The 17732-nt window shown below is 38.0% G+C and overlaps 1 protein-coding gene across 2 annotated transcripts in view; it reads right to left on the bottom strand.

Moving 5' to 3' along the window:
• USP32 (ubiquitin specific peptidase 32) overlaps positions 1-17732 on the bottom strand; it is a 270325-nt gene that overhangs the window by 23917 nt on the left and 228676 nt on the right. For both annotated transcript variants that reach the window (XM_069077895.1, XM_069077896.1), the window contains exons 22-27: positions 17377-17550; positions 16024-16198; positions 15192-15343; positions 14154-14265; positions 12240-12448; positions 422-606 (exon numbers count right to left, since the gene is read on the bottom strand). In XM_069077895.1, coding sequence (XP_068933996.1) covers positions 422-606; positions 12240-12448; positions 14154-14265; positions 15192-15343; positions 16024-16198; positions 17377-17550 — 1007 coding nt within the window. The remainder of the gene's footprint in view (positions 1-421; positions 607-12239; positions 12449-14153; positions 14266-15191; positions 15344-16023; positions 16199-17376; positions 17551-17732) is intronic.

The following is a 17732-nucleotide window of genomic DNA, read 5'->3' as shown; positions in this document are numbered from 1 at the left end:
CACAATAGATTAATTTCTCATGGCAGAGAATATGCTACATACATATTGAAATAAATATGAGTCACATTTTGAGCATCATGGTACTGTGACAAATATCCATCTGTGGAATGTATATATGCAAGGTGAGGAAAAATGATGAAAAAATGGGCTATAGTAAGAGTGATTCAGTTTAGGTTTAGCTTACTGTAAAGGTTATTCAGCACTAGACTAGGCTGGATGGGGAATGGGCTACAATTTTCTATCCAGGACATAAAGGCAAAGGTTTAGATTTTATGTTCTTTGGATAGCCCTTTAGCTAGTATATATTCATTAATCTGACACTCAGATGTACCCCCATAAATAATGCAAAGTTTATGAGTCATTGCTTATTGTTTCAGAACTGTGGAAAACAAAACACTCCAAATAGGTCCTCCACACTCACCAATCCTGGGCATGGTTACTGGCTTCCTGAGGAGGAAGTGGGCTGGCTAGTCGGGATACCTGAATCCAAACTGCATCGTAGAGGTCTTTCTTCCGGGTATGCACAGTACATGGAACAATCAATGGCATGCCAAAAAGGCTGGGACGATTCTTCTGAGATGACAGAAAGTAGAGCTCTGTCCTCATCTATGTGTATAAATCAAGAAAAGAGAAAGCTGAGAAACGAAATGCACCCCAAGGAGCAGAACTTTCCTACCTCTTTCTCTAAATACTAATGACAGGTTTCATGGTTTACCTTCTCACAGCTATTACTACATTCCCTTCATGATCTTAAAACAAAAAAGCAGAATCACTTGAGGAATAAATTGTGCAGGATATTCTCCATCTGGCAGTAAAATAATGGCAATTAAAGGCTGAATGAATCAATGAAAGGTCTGCCACATTCTCTGCTGAGATAGTGACAATTACACAGAAATTATTTAGCTTGAGTCAACTTTCCATCTAGTACTTCCTCTGATAAACATTTTTCATTTGAACGTATCTACTTAAACATAAAAACACATATGAGCTTTACACCTCAAAACTCTCAACTGTTTAAAATCATTTATAAAGAGGCTCTCTCAGTAAACACAAAAGTGCCTAACCTTTTTAAAAGAGATCATACCTTTTTTTAGGTATGATTTTACCACATACACATTCTAGTTCTTGCAAGGGGCAACAGAGTGTAAATTTATTTTTCCTAAAAGTAAGGTAAGTTAAAAGTAGTTTGGGTTTGAAAATTTAAAAATAATTTGATGATATCCTTCTTAAATAAATACAAACTCCCTAACATACTACACAGTCAGGATCAGAAAAAACTGTTTTAGAGAATTTAAATGGAGCCCAACAGAAAGTTTGCTGGTAACTTCTCAATGAGAAAAAAACTAAAATGTTTATGATCAGTCACCAAACAAATGCAAATTAAATTCTTAAAGAAATTAAGCCTTATACAGTGAATGGAGAGCACTGCCACATTCTGAATTTTTCTTAAGAAAACTAATAAAACTGCCATGAAGCTGAAAAAGTACTGGACCAAGGGCCAAGAGATTTGAGCTACCTGGCAGCTCTTCTACCTTTCTATCTACCTTTGTGACTTTGAGCAAGTCATGGAGTCTCTTTGGCCTTCAGTTTCTTCATCTGTAAATGCCATATGCACAGCTTACTCAGAGCTGGTGTGAGTATCAAATAAGGTGACACTTTATAAGTTTCAAAGCTCTATAAAGAAAGGACTGCTGGGGGCGGAGTCAAGATGGCAGAGTAGAAGCATGACCTCCAAGCGCACCTTCTCCAATCAATGCAAAAAGGGGACTCTGAATAAACTTTGGAGCTGCAGAACCCACAAAATGACACAGAGAAGCTAACCTCCCACTGAGACAGACCAGCAGGCTGGCAGTAATCAGCCAGGGCAGCGCTCTGGGAGCTCAGCCCAGGCCCGCCGTGAACCAGAGGTTTTAGCCCAAGTGTGGGTCTGACAAGCCACCGGCCTGAGGGACTCCAGATCAGCAGCAGCTGTGGCCGTTTCCAGAATTATCAACACACAGATGCGAAGGACAAAGTGAGAGGTCAGTGCAGTTTGGACTTTGGGACCCAGTAAGAGGGAATATGTCGGCTTTTGCCCCTGGGGCAAAAAACCGCTGAGATGCCAGCATAGACAGCCAGCTCCATGTGGCAGCTTCAGCTCCTGGACTGCAGAGCGTAGGGGGACCAGGCAACCAGTCTGAGGGGTAATTGCTTTTGCTTTAACCTGCTTGGATCTGGATTGCAGTCTAGGGTGGAGGTTCTGGGGTGTGTGTCTAGCTTGCCAGAGTGTGTGGAGGTCTCAGAGAGGGCACCCATCCAATACCTCCAGCAGCTGAGAAAACCCCAGCATTTGGGACAAAAGCTCCCCTGTCTGGTGGCAGAGTCCTACTGTGGCAAAAAGCCCAGGGGTCAAGTGACTGAGGGGCGACATGACCAGGCAAAGGAAACAAAACAAACAGAAGAATCCAACATTAGACTCCTATTTTGGGGACAAAAAGGAGCAAAGCATGGAACAGGAGGAAGACGGTGAAGTCAGAACTCCTGCACCAAAAGCTTCAAAGGAAAATACTAACTGGTTACTGGCTATAGAGGACCTTAAGAAGCAGATAAGAGAAGTGGAGGAAAAATTGGGAAGAGAAATGAGAATGATGCAAGAAAATTATGAAATGAGAGTCAACAGCCTGACTGAAGAAAATCACACCTTAAAAAACAGACTAACTCAAATGGCAAAAGAGGCTCAAAAAGGCAATGAGGAGAAGAATGCCTTAAAGAGCCAAATTTGCCAGATGGAAAAAGAATCTCAAAAGCTCACCGAGGAGAATCATTGCTTCAGAATTAGACTGAAGCAAATGGAAGTTAATGACTTTATGAGGAATCAAGATGCTGTTAAACAGATCCAAACAAATGAAAGAATAGAAGGCAATGTGAAATATCTCATGGGAAAAACCACTGACCTGGAAAATAGATCCAGGAGAGATAATTTAAAAATTATTGGACTACCTGAAAGCCATGATCAAAGAAAGAACCTAGAAGTTCTCAAAGAAAACTGCCCTGATGTTTTAGAATCAGAGGGCAAAATAGAGGTTGAAAGAATCCACCGGGGCGGCCAGGTGGCTCAGCGAGTAAGAGCACTGGCTCCAGTGTTGGGATGACCTGGATCAAATCCGGGCTCGGATACTCAGCACCACACCCATGGCCATGTAACCTTGAGCAAGTTACTTAACCCCGATTGCTTTAAAAAAAAAAAAAAAAGAATCCACCGATCACCTCCTGAAAAAGATCCCCAAAAGAAAACTCCTAGGAATATTATAGCCAGGTTCCAGAATTCCCAGATTAAGGAGAGAATATCACAAGCAGCCAGCAAGAAACAATTTGAATATTGTGGAAACACAATCAGGATAACCCAGGATCTGGCAGCTTCTACACTGAGGGATCGAAGGGCCTGGAATATGATATTCTGGAGGTCAAAGGAGCTGGGACTAAAACCAAGAATCACCTACCCAGCAAAACTGAGTATCATGTTTCAGGGGAAAATATGGTCATTCAGTGGAATAGAGGACTTTCAAGCATTCTTGATGAAAAAACCAGAGTTGAATAGAAAATGTGACATTCAGATACAAGAAGCAAGAGAAGCATGAGAAGGTAAACAGGGAAAAGAAATCATAAGGAACTTATCAAAGTTGAACTATTAACATTCCTACATGGAAAAACAATAATTTTAACTTATGAAACTTTTCTCAATATGAAAATAGTTGAAGGGAATAGAAATATATATATATATGTATATATATATATGTATGTCTATATATGAGGGCATATGGGCATATGAATATATATGTGTATGTGTATATATGTTTACAGGTATACATAGATAGAGGGCACAGGACCAATTTAACAGAAAGGGATGATACTTAAAAGGTGAAATTAAGAGGTGAGAGAGGAATATAATGAGAGGAGATGGGGAGAGACAGAATGGGGCAAACTATCTCATATAGAAGAGGCAAGGGAAAATGGTTACAATGGAGGGGAAGAATAGGAAGGCAAAAGGGAATGGGTCAACCTTATTCCCATTGAATTTGGCTTGGGGAGAGAATGAAATACACACTAAATAGAGTATCTCACCCTACAGGAGAGTAGGGGTGAAGGGGATGAGAGGGAAGGCAGGTTGGGGTGGAGGGAAGTTGGAAGCACCCACTTTTGAAAAGGGACAGGATCAAAGTAGAGAATAGAACAAGTGGGAGGTGGGATAGGAGGGAGGGAAATATAGTCAGTCTTTTACAATATATCTACTATGTCAATGTTTTGCATTAGCCACACATGTACAACCTATACTGAACTGCTTATCTTCCCAATAAGGGTGAGTGACAAGGGAAAAAGGGAATAAATCTGGAATTCAGTTTTAAAATCAAATGTTTAAATATATACTATTATTAATACTATTTTACATGTAATTGGGAAATAAGATATACAGGCACTGGGGCATAGAGATACACCATGCCCTACTGGAAAAGTCGAAAGGGGTACGCGAGAAAATATGGGAGAGAGCAGATTGGAGGAGGAGATATCCTATGGGGATGCTATTTTGGGGCGGTGGGTAGGGGAAAAACGGGGAGGAAATTTGTAACTCAAAATCTGGCAGAAATGAATGATGTAAATCAGAAGTTAATAAAGCATTTGAAAAATGAAAAAAAAAAAAAAGGACTGCTAATGTTTTCTAACAGTCAAGAAGGACTGTGCAAAGCACTTGGTTACCAGAAATCCTCAAACCCTGCTCTAATTGTCTGGCTTTGTAACAAATACTTTCCAAAGTTTACATCTGAAGCATTCAAAGAAACAAAGAAAGACTTGTATGAACTATTACTGAGAGAAATAAGCAGAACCAGGATAACAATATATATGGCTATAACAAGGTAAACAGAAACACAATAATACATAATAACAATATATATGGCTATAACAAGGTAAACAGAAACACAATAAAGGGAAACTAAACACGGATGTCAAATCCTGGTCCCAGATATTAGATAAAGAAATACACTTTTCTCTTCTAGGTGAAATAACAGGGTGTGAAATACTGCATATGATGCTGACAGTAATTTTGATGATAGGTTTTGCTTAAGTGACTTTTTCTGTTACAAGAGAGGGTAATGGTGGTGATATAAAAACCAAATGGCATTGATAAAGCTTGGAAAGAGAGATAGCATTGCTTATCAGACCTACAAGAATCCACAATTCAACTCTGACTTCTGAAACCCTGCAGCTCCTGTGAACACGGGCAAGTCATGTAATTCAGTGTCTCAGGCAGCCATCCAAGACTAGGAGATCTGAGTATGCTCTTTTCCCTTTCTCTACATGTCAAAATTACTTGGCATCACGAACTCTCCACTGCCCTCTCCTTTACTTCAGTATCTGACAGTGGGAGTGGTCCTTCTCCTTGCCAAGGTACAGCCTTCTTGATCCTATACTCTTTTGTCTTCTCCACCGGATTGCCCTCTCAATCTTTCCCTGTCTCCTAGTTCTTTTTCCTCTGCCTACAGACATGCCTAGGTTTCTCCCATCCTTAAAAAAACCCAAAACTAAAAAAACCTTTATAAGAACTTCCCTTCCCTTCAAGCCTTATCTTAAAGCTTGTCCTTCTTTCATACCCAAATTCCTAGAAAAAGTTGTCTATTCATTGCTTCCACTTCTTCTCCTCTTACTCACTTTTCTCAACTCTTTGTAATCTAGCTTCTAATATCATCACTCACCTAAAACAGCTTATTTGTTACTAATAAAGTTGCCAGTTACTAATAATACTTGTCAAATCTGATGGTCTTTTCTCAGTTATCCTTTTTTTACCTCCCTACAGCATTTAACTGTTGATCACCCTCTCTCCTGTATATTCTCTCTTCTCTGGGTTATTATGACCTTACTCTGCCCTGGTTCTCCCATCCATCTTTTCCTTCTCAGTTTTATCATATATCCATGTATATACCCCCCCAGCTTCTGTGTTCGGTCCTCTTCTCTAATCTCTACATTACTTTAATGTCTCTCTCCTCAGGGCTTCAGTATGCCTACTAAACATTTCAAATTGGATGTATATAGTGACAACCCCCCATAACATCCCAAGGATGAACTAATCAATCAGACTGCTTTGCTCTAAAAATGCCCTTTCCTGAGTCAGCAACTCCAAAGACCAGATAAGGCTGAATAGTGGGACTTCTCTTATCTTTCCTGGAGGCCTGTGCTGTGTGGGGGAGGTTCAGTTATCTTGGGATGGTAATTTCCATCTTGGGATGGTAATTTCCAACTGACACTATTTTGTCAATTGTCTTATCAGTTTGTATTCAAATAAGAATTCCTTTTCAGAAACATACGGAGACCATAAATCTGAGGACCACAGACATCTTGGAATTGTCCTAAAACATATAAAAGAACTTTTGTCATTCTTGTATCAGGCAATCAGAACTTATGTTTTGGCTAAATCTGAGGACCACAGACATCTTGGAATTGTCCTAAAACATATAAAAGAACTTTTGTCATTCTTGTATCAGGCAATCAGAACTTATGTTTTGGCTCCATGCAGCACATATCTGCTAGCTTTAAGGGAATAAATGATTTAAATGTATATCACCTAGCCTGTTTGTTTCCTTTAACCAAACTTTCAAGTCGACAATAAGCATCTCAAATTCAACGTATTCCGAACACATCATTCCTAACTTTCCTATTCTATAGAAGAGATTATTATCCTTCTAGTCTTGCAGGTTTGCAACCTTAGCATTATCCTCAACTCTTCACTGTCCCTCGGCCCACATATCTAATTTGTTGACCAACCAATTATTTGAGACTCCATAACATCTCTTATTTCAATCCTTTCTTTATCCTCTCACATAGCTACCACCTTAGTTCAGGCTTTTATCACCTCTTTCCTATACTATTGCACTGTCTTCCTAAAGGGCCTGCCTCAAGTCTTTCCCCCCTCCAAAACTGCTGAAGTGCAAGTCTGACCATGTTACCCTCCTATTCAACATACTCCAATGGCTCTATATTGTCTCTCAGATAAAATGTAAATTCCTGTTTGGCATTCAAAGTCTTTCTCAATTTGACCCCAACAAACTTTTCTAACCTTATTACAGACTATTATTCTCCCCTTCTGCACTCTGTAGTTCAATCAAAATAGCCTTGTTCCTCTAACAAGAGGCTCCATCTCTCTCTACACCTTTGTACTTGGCCTTTTTAAGCTCTTTCCCACTTCTCAGTTTGACTGAGGAAAGCCCATTCAATAATTACGGCTAAGCAAGAAATGAGGCAAAGAACACTCTTTTACATAGCCAGAAAAAAAAAATCAACCTGGGAGGGGAAAACCCTCAGGGTTTCTGGCCAAAACAGAAACAACTGCTATTTACATTCACCTTGAGTCAATCAGAGCCCAAATAATGACCAAGATACCATATGAGGTTTAGTCCATCTTTCCAGTGGAAGTTGAGGCTTATAACTCTGCACAGTCCTCCCTAACTTAAATTCAACTCATTTGCAAGTCATCTTCCTGACATCATGGTCCCCTTCAAGATGAACCTGTGAGTAGCATATCAGCTGTCCCAGTGGGGACCCAACTACAACTGGCCAGTTGGGCAACATAGCTCCTTCCTTCCTTCCTCTCCCTGGGTTCACAAAGGTTATCATACTCTTACCTGTGGATGCTCTGCCCAAAGGAATGTAAATTTTGATCCCTGCAACTTCAAAAGACAACTTGGATTTTACAGGTTAGATTACTTTCTTAAGGAGCTTCCCATAAACCCAACAATAGGTCCCAGGCAAAGCCCAAGAGGGTCATTGTTTGGGTCCAGATACCTCATAATGAATGTAAATATTTGTTTCTGTTTTGGCCAGAAACCCTGAGGGTCTTCCCCTCCCAGGTTGACTTTTTTTTTTTTTGATTAGGTAAAAAGAGGTCATTCCTTACCTCATTTCTTACTTAGCCTTAATCAATGAAAGGGCATTGGCTTTGTCAAACTGGGACACCGGAAAGACCTTAGTTTAAAAAAGGCCAAGGTCTCCTCCTACATTTGGGGCCATTTCCAGTCATTCCTGATCTATATCTTGCCATTGGACCCCAATGGCTCAGGAGGAAAAAGTGAGGCTGTACAACCCTCCCTCACTTAAATCCAATTCATTTGCAAGTCATAGCATCACCTCCCTGATGTCATGGTCCTGATGCCATGGACAAAACAACAGCATCCTTACTTTAGCAGAATTGCCTATCTGGAATGTACTCTCTTTGCCTTGTCAAATCCCTTACTTTCTTTTTTTTTTTTTTTAAAGCAATAGGGGTTAAGTAACTTGCTCAAGGTTACAAGGCCAGTTATTTCTGGGTGTGGTGCTGAGTATCTGAGCCTGGATTTGATCCAGGTCATCCGGACACTGGAGCCAGTGCTCTTACTCGCTGAGCCATCTGGCCGCCCCTAAATCCCTTACTTTCTTAACGTCTCAATTGAATCACCTTCTCCATGGTGCCTTTTTTTGATCCCTTAGTTAACAATAGCTCCTTTCCAAAACTACCTTGTAATTTATTTGGCACATTTTCTTTATATACTTACTATGAACATGTTTTCTACCCTAATGAAATGTAAATCCCTTGAGGATAGGAACTGTTTAATTTTTATTTCTATATCCCCAATGCCTGGTATAGGGTCTGGTATAATGTAGGTCCTTCATAAAGATTGTTGACTGGTTGATTATTTGCTGATCTACATGGATGGAGGGAGTTTCCTCACTGGAAGTTCTCTTCCATCAATGAAATCCTAAATATGAGTCAAACAAAATAAAAATGCTTGGGGGAAAAAAGGACCATATCTGACATATCATTATTTTGGGCCATAAGCATTATCTTCTATTTTGCAATGGTTATGAGATAAGTATTTAAACACAATTAATTAATCAAAGCCTGGAGGAGTATCCACTTCCTTTCTACTTCCACGTTCAGCAGATGACCTACATCACAGAAACTGACACTAAAAGAAAGGTTTGCAACATCACTGTGAGGTACAAATGATGTCACCAGACATGTTAGTAGTAGGATTTGAATCCGCTGTCCTACCATTAAGCCTAGCACTCTCTACTACACTATCCTGCCCTTTTGAGATCAAGGTCATTTATTTATGATATTCTTTCATTTGATTCTCCTTTCTACCCCCAAAATCTCCACACTTATTCTCTCAATCTTACTTTCTCAGCCTAAGAGGAAGGGCTAGAGTGTCTAAAACTTTCTAATTGTGCTGTAGATCTTATGAATAACTGAATCCCCAAAGACTTAGTTCCCATACTTCACATCATCCCTCTCATTACTGTTTGTTTTCAAACAGTTCACTTCCAACTTGTTTAAAAACCTTGATATGACTGAATATTCCCAGTTCTCTCCTTTCACTGTCAAACTATAGTTAATTACATTTATTTCTTCACCATCTATCTGAAATCTAACTTTGAGCCCTATGAATCTATATAAATTGCTCTTTTGAAATTTCTCAGATGAGGTCATAATCATGAAATATAGGGGTCTTATATCAGACTTCTTGACCTTTTCTCCTACTTCAAATCTTTCTGCTCCTTCGACAATTGTTATATAATTTAAAAACTTCTTTTCATCCTTAAATTTCTTCCTTTTCTACTCTTAATCTTCTGGTGCTGAGACCTTAGTCCCTCCTGATGACACTGCTTCTTCCTTCCCACTATGGTTACATTTTCAACAATACCTCTCAACTCACTGTTGGAAGTGGGATACTCCTTGCTCCCCACTATCATTTCTAGATTTTTCCTCTATAGTCATTCCTCAGCAGCCTCTTTTCGTTTAAAATGAAAACTACCAAAATCTTTCACCCAATCCATATCCTGGTGGCTATTATTTATCAACCACCAAGACATTCTCCATTCCTCTATGAATTCACAGTATCTCTCTCCTGCCCTATTAGAGGACTTCAATACTCCCTCAAAACCTTCCCAGTTCCCTCAGTTTCTCTATTTTTCCAATTCATCTCAACTACATACATGGTCATACCGTTTTATCATGTCATCAACCACAATTGTTTCTCCTTCCATGTTTAGGAACTCGAAAATTCCACTATTTTATCATCATCTTTTATTATTCCATCTTTTCCTCTACTTTATCACCCTATTCTATTCTTAGAATTCTATTCTATTCTTTATCACCCTAACTCTATTCTTAATCCTCACTGTGACCTCCATTCCCCCATCCCTCAGTTCTTTCACAGGCTATCACACAACTGCACTCTCTACCATCTCCTCCTTTCCCTCTCTCAATCTTTTGGTGAAATAATTCAACTCTATACCAGCCTCTCTTCTCAAATGTCTTAATCCCTTGTCCTCCGGCTGTTGATGCCTTGCCAAATCCCAACCCTAGTTTACTTCTACCATGTGCCTCCTTTATTCCTTTCCATGCCCTATTGAACTGTGTTGATTGGATCCATTACAGATTTATGTTATTTAATATCAATTCAGCCTTCAATGCAGCAAAGCAGTCATTATTCTCCTCCCTAACTGATTCCTTTCTTCACAGGGGTAGTTCTAAACCTTCTCTTTCTCTTTTCAAGCCTCCTTTAGACCTCTTACCTCATGTCTGTTTGTTTAATACTTTGTCTCATAATTCACCAAAAAGATTGAGGCCTTTTGCTAAGAACCACCTCTTCTCTCTTCTTATCTCATACAGACATCTTCCACTACACTACATCCAGTCTTGGATGAAAAGATGGCTCTTCTTACCATGGCCAAATCCTCTAAATGCATCTTTGATCCTATCATTTCCTATCTTTTTCAGGAGAAATCCCCACTTTCTTCTCCATTCTCTTTTTAATCTCTAATCTCTCACTATCTACTTTTTCCTTCCTTGTTGCCGACAAACATACCTCTTTTTTCCCTCTTGATCCATCCATCCTGGCTGGCTATCACCCCATATCTCCTCTCTCCTTTTGGGCAAAACTATACACCAGATTATTTACTTTTTCTCCTCTCCCTCTTTTCTAAGCCCTCTACAATCTGGTTTCTGACCTCATCATTAAAACTGAAACTGCTCTCTTCAAAGTTATCAATGAACTCTTAATTATCGAATCTAATGGGCTTTTTCCAATTTTCCCTTCATATGTACTGTTTTCCAAACTTATCCCCATTCCAACTTTCCATATTTCTCTTGAGGGCACCACTTTCCTTCCAGTCATCCAGCTTTACAACCTTGGAATCACCCTAGACTCTCTCTCCTCTTTACTCTTCCCCCACATGCAATCTAATTATCCTGTATCTAATCAACCAAATCTTGACCATTCTACTTTCACAATATCTCTGGTATCTGTCCCCTCTACTCACATAGCTTCTATTCCAGTTCAGTCTGCTCATTACTGCTTGCTTGGATGACCATAATAGCTTCTTAACTGGTCTTGCTATTCCCAAATTCTTCTGTCTCTGGTTCAACCTGCATATAGGTGCAAACTGATATTGCTAAAATGCAGATCTGACCACGTTATTCTCTTTCACAAAGATCTTCCTTCAATCTATGTGATTCTAGGATGAAATATAATAAACCTTTTGTTTGACACTCAAGTTCTCTACAGTATGATTCCTACATATTTTTCCAGTTTTACTTTATATCATTTCCCTTCATACTCTCTGTCCCATTCAAATATGACTACCAGCTATTCCTGCACATGACATTCCGACTCCTACCTTCATATTTTGTACAAATGCTCCCATGTCTTTGGAATATTCTTCATTCTCAGTTCTACTTCTTAGAACACTTACCTTCCTTTGGATAACAACCCAGGTGCTACTTCTTACATGAGGCCTTTCAAGTTGTTTATTATTTCTATCTTTTGAAACTGTTTCATATATATATTTTGTTATTACTTATCTGAGTATGTGTTATATTCCAGAGATTTCCTTTTTTTTTTTTTTAGTCCCAGTGCCTAAAATACAGGAGGTGCTTTACAACATGTTTGCTGAATAGTCACAATCATTCCCCGGCAGGGACTAGGAGGCAGTGATTACGGACAAGCTTGCCTTATAATAGCAAAGAGATAAGAAATATATAGTTATAAGACTATGTGACATGAGCCTACACTCTTCAAGTTTAGTTAAACCTCATGGATGCCACCACTTGCCTTAACTCTAATCATCCAGCACAATTTTAAAAACTTAAGTTTAATAGAGCATTTTCAAACAAAGACAACTCCCCAGCCCCATTATGGCAGCAAGTCTATACTCCTTAACATTTAACTAACCATTTTTCTGTGGATTGCAATGATGTAACCTATGAAAGGACTGTCAGGAAATGATGTCACATGGCCATTCAATATTCCATTTGTGAAGTTCTTCTCAATTCCACATGGCACAACAGTGTTTGGCATTCCATTGGGAATGAGAGTTGGTCGAAGTAAATCCCCATTGGTGGATATATTCAGCATTCCATTTGTAGATGGGGCAGAGAAATCTATAAATTCAGAAAGAAGCATATTATTGTATATACATGGTACTGATATATATTTTTTTTATTATCCTGAAACTCAATCCCTCACTCAAAGTGGTTCTCTTTTATATAAATATGACCAGAAGGAAAACAAAAATTGTTAAAGCAATTCACAGATCCTTAGGTTCAGGCTTATTTCCACAACACAATTGATTAAATAATAGTGAATACCATAAATAAAGATCCATGCAAAAACCTACATCATCATCATGCCTTCAAACAATCATTTCCAAGATGCTTTTTTCTTAACAGAATTTCCCTATTTCTTCCAAGTCAAAATACAACATGAAATCATTCTCCAATCTATGTAAGATTTTACTTTCTGAAATTCTATTTTTTATTTGGTATTATAACAATGAACATTCTATTAAAAGCTAGTGGTGTGCAAAGCACTTTATCAAGTGATGGACATAGTTCAGATAAGACACCCTCTTCTTTGCCTCCAAGGAGCTTACTATGAGAGGCAACTATGATAGCAATAGCCTAAAGACTGGAAAAAACAATTACAGCTGAAAACAAGGAATTTTTCATTACTACATTACCCTCTTAAAAAAATTAAATTCTATTTACAAATTTTCTTTTTTCATTTTTACTTTCTGAGATCTATAAATAGTTTCTGATATTTGGTTAGTCTCTCTCTTACCTATTTCCATGTTAGTAGCACTATACAGAGTCAGGAGACCTCTGCTTTTTAAAAAAATTAACATTTTTATTTAAAGCTTTGAGTTCCAAATTCTATCCTTCCCTCCTTCCCCATCCTCCTCCCTGAGATATTAAATATTTAGATATATTTATACATGTGCAATTTTGTAAAATATTTCCAGATCAGTCATTTTGAACATGAAGACTCTAATAAGAGAAAAAAACAAAAGAAAGAAAGCAAAAAGTAGCATGCTTCAGTCTGTATTCAAACAAAATCAGTTCTTTCTCTGGAGGCAGATAGTATGCTTCATCATTAGTCCCTTGGGATTGTCCTGGATCACTGTATTGCTGAGAATAGCTAAATCATTCACAGTTCTCCATCAAATAATATCACTGTATCTGTGTACAACACTCTCTTGGTTCTGTTCTGTAGGTTTTACTGAACTAATCCTGCTTGCCATTTCTTATAGCACAATAATATACCATTACAATCATGTATCACAGCTTGTTTAGTCATTCCGCAATTGATGGGTATCCCTTTGATCTCCAAGTCTTAGCCACCACAAAAAAGCTGCTATAAGCATTTTTTGTACAAACAGGTCCTTTTCCCTTTGTTTGAATGTCTTTGGGATAACAATGATATTGTTGGATCAAAAACACCACTAGCTTTTAATAGAATGTTCATTGTTGTAATACCAAATAAAAAATAGAATTTCAGAAAGTAAAATCTTACAAAGATTGGAGAATGATTTCATATTGTATTTTGACTTGGAAGAAATAGGGAAATTCTGTTAAGAAAAAAGCATCTTGGAAATGATTGTTTTATGGCCCTTTGGACATAGTTCCAAATTGCTCTCCAGAATGGCTGGATCAGTACACAACTCCACCAACAGTGCATTAGTGAGGAGAGCTCTCTTCTAACTCCAGTTTAGTCACTATGTGACATCAAATAGGTCATTTAACCTCTTTGGGCCTCCCTCAGCTTCCTCATTTGTAAAATGATGGGGCACTCTAAATTTTACTTTACCTGTCTGTACTGGACTTGAAGCTGAGATGGGGGATCCAGGAGTAGGAATCTCAAATGCACACAAAAATCCACTCACTGAGAGCCGTACCTTTTGGTTGTCCTGAGGAAAGTTCTGTGGAAAAATAAATTAGGCAAAATGACAAGAAATTTCAGACAAATTGAAAACTCATTTCTATGATAGTATAATTGTATTTGTTCTCACCAGTATAAGAAAAAAAGCTTGCTGTTTTAACATCCTAATAAAGTGAGTGAAATACAACTGAGCAGAAAACTAATACCCTCAATTAGCTATAGAAGGGAAAATGTAATTCATGATGGGGTTTATTCCCTATGATCATATGAGTTCTCAAATATTTAAACCCTAAAATATCAGACAGATATATTCTCTGTTGTTCTGTTGAGAAGAAATCAAGAAAGGTGAGGATCTGTTTTGATTCCTAGACAATGCTAATGAAAGAAACCCAATGTATGGCAAACAATGTATATCTGAATTATTATATTATATTCCTCCCCTTTCAAGATGTAGGAAATGATCAATGATGTCAATTTCCCTTAATCTATTCTAACGGGAGGGGAGGGGGGAGGATGGAACTGAAGTGTATTCAAAAGGGAGGCAGGTACTGTAAAGATTCTTTAAAGTATCCTAACTTTGGAAGAGTACTAGTGAAAACAGTGAAGGAGGGAAAATTTTCAAATAGATTATACCTAGAAGTGTCTAAAAAAGATTCTCTCATTATTATAATGTTAGCCCTATAGCTAGGGTTTATTTTAAAGAGTTTGTAGCAGAATATGATTTAGAGGCTTGTTTCCTCTTAAGAACAGCACCACCAATGACATTACACCTTGGGCAACATTTTCAAGTTGCTGGTTTAGATATCTTACAATATGGAAATTAAAATCTTATCCACATTACCTCTCTGGGTCATTTAATAAAATGATTAATCCTACTGGTGTTTAACCTTGAGAATGTCAAGAAAAATGTGACTTTCAAAGCATGACAATCTGGAAATCATTCTAAGAGTATGTAGCCTTTGTTACCTTTATGTTAGAACCATGTACTTCTGCAAGAAGAATCTGTTCTGGTTTAAGTCTACAGAGGTCACTCAGTTGCTTTTTCAATCCTGTGTACTTTTCATCCATGTTCAGCCTTAGACCATATCGAATAGGAGTAGTACCATCTAACTTGATAACTAGGAGAGGAGGTATCATAAGTAAAATTGGGGTTTTCTTACAAGTCCAACAATGTTTCTAGACTTACTTATTATGCAAGTAAGTATATCACATTTTAGAGGCCCATAATCTACCTTGTAGTAGTAGTCCTAAGCATGTATTCCAATATTTAGGGGTAAAAATAATAAAGTAAAAAAAAATTTTTTTTCCTTTCACCAAAAATAATCTCAGATTGCGAATTTCTGCAAGACTAATAATATAGTTTCTAACATTCTAAAATTAAAGAGATGTAATAGGCACAACTACAAATGAACCAATATCCTAAACTCATAAGTGCACAATGAAGCATAACACATGTGTATCAGTACAAATGGTGTTAGTGTGTCTCCTTTTTATTATTCATCCCACCCTGATGGCACCCACTAATATTTTCAGTACTATAGGGGAGGGAAGCTACCTTCATACTGAAAATATGGCACCCTTTTTAAAAGAGCCTTGACAAACCTTTTCATTAGATGGAAGCTTGAATGTTGCAATATTCAGCCTCCCCTCCAACCCTTCCCCCCCCACCTCCACCATGGAATTGGATAGCTAAATTAAAGTATGTAAAATATTTACATTACTTTTTCTTATCAATCAAACTTAAGTGAGATAAATGATTCTCTGGAATGAACTGATTCTTCAGAACTGTGTGACTCACCTGTTATTTCTAAGTGCATGTAACTATCCATAGGTAGTGGTAAAGACAAAAAATTGAAAGGGTCAAATCGAACACTTATATGCCCACATGTTTTGCATCTGACTTGGGATCTCAGCTGACCATGGAATAAATCCACAACAATTGATCGATTCCTTCTCAGATGATTATCCCAGGCCTGTGGGGAAATAGAAATGAGGAAGTTTAACTGCCATGAAAAGGGAAGAATGTCTCACTCTGACTGAGCACCTGGCAGACAACATCAAGGAAATTGAAATATGATTTTGGATCTTCATTTAGCATGTAACAATTCCCTCAAAATGCTAACAATTTAAAATATGGGTTGTAAATAAGAAATTTAGCAAGTCTGATGAAAGTAAAGAAAAATAGTAATAACCAGCATTAAGTGGTTATATAATTTTATATTCTAAATTTTAAATTTTTACTTATTTTTTAAAAATATCACCTTTGTTCCTATACCTCCCCTTTCCCCCATGTAAGAAACCTGCACGAAAAATTTAAAAAGGAAAAAAAGTTTAGCCAAACTAGCCAACACATTAACCAAGTCTGACAGTACAGTCTCCCATTTCTTCAAAGTAAAGAAGAAAATATAATTTTTCATCTCTTCTTTGGGCACAAGTTTGGCCCTTATAATTACACAGAGGTCATTAAAATGAGGTAAGGGCTAATATTTTTTTTTTTTTAAGCAATTGGGGTTAAGTAACTTGCTCAAGGTTACACAGCCAGTTATTTCTGGGTGTGGTGCTGAGTGTCTGAGCCCAGGATTCGATCTCCAGGTCGTCTCAACACTGGAACCGGTGCTCTTACTCGCTGAGCCACCTGGCCGTCCCTAGGGCTAATATTTTTAACCGTCAAAGAGGATGTAAATAAATAATGCTCTTCAGTCATAAGGTATATCTCAGCAAATATCTAGTTTTAGGGTTATTTGGTGTCTTTTCTTCTTTTGGAGGGGGGATGGCAGGGCAATTGGGGTTAAGTGACATGCCCAAGGTCACCCAGCTAGTTTTTTGTGTTAAGTGTCTGAGGCTGGATTTGAACTTGGGTCCTCCTGACTCCAGGGCCAGTGTTCTATTCACTACACCACCTAGCTGGCCCATTTGTTTGAGTTTTTTTTTGCAAGCCTACTTGAAGACGGGCAAGAACAAAATAAGGTCACTGGACTGAGGGAATTTGCTATTCTTTTAGAAGGAAGGGTAATGTTTTACATATATAAAGATTAAATGTTTTTTAAAATTATGTAATATATTTTTTTTAACATATTGGTTGGTTTCTAATCAGTAAGCAAAATGATTTTAAGTGGCTGCCTGCATTAAATAGCAGTGATTACTGACAAACCTCTGCAGCCACTTCCCAGTCTGGACGGCCATCACTGTCCTTCAGTTCTACATATGGTTTCTCATGAACTCGGTTGAGATCTTCATGAAGACCATCCAAGAGAAAAGCCAGAAGTTCCTGGGAATCTTGCTGCTGGAAACCATTAAACCTGGGAGCATATTTTGCTATTGTCCACTAAAAAATAATAAAAGCTAAAGTCATTCATTGTTCTATCCTGTCCAACTGAAAACATTTCACAATTGAAACAGACCATGTTATATGATAGTGAGGAGGGTACTATATAGTTTGTCCATATTTATGTTAATTGCTTTAATTGCTAAATTTTCCTAGACCACAAATGACCCTAGACAAAGCAT

Source organism: Petaurus breviceps, unplaced genomic scaffold (assembly GCF_028583685.1).
Source record: "Petaurus breviceps papuanus isolate PSGF00001 unplaced genomic scaffold, PetGlider_PUasm1.0 91023, whole genome shotgun sequence".
Classification (NCBI taxonomy): domain Eukaryota; kingdom Metazoa; phylum Chordata; class Mammalia; order Diprotodontia; family Petauridae; genus Petaurus; species Petaurus breviceps.
Note: the sequence above shows the minus strand (reverse complement) of the source record. Positions and strands in the feature narration are given on the sequence as shown.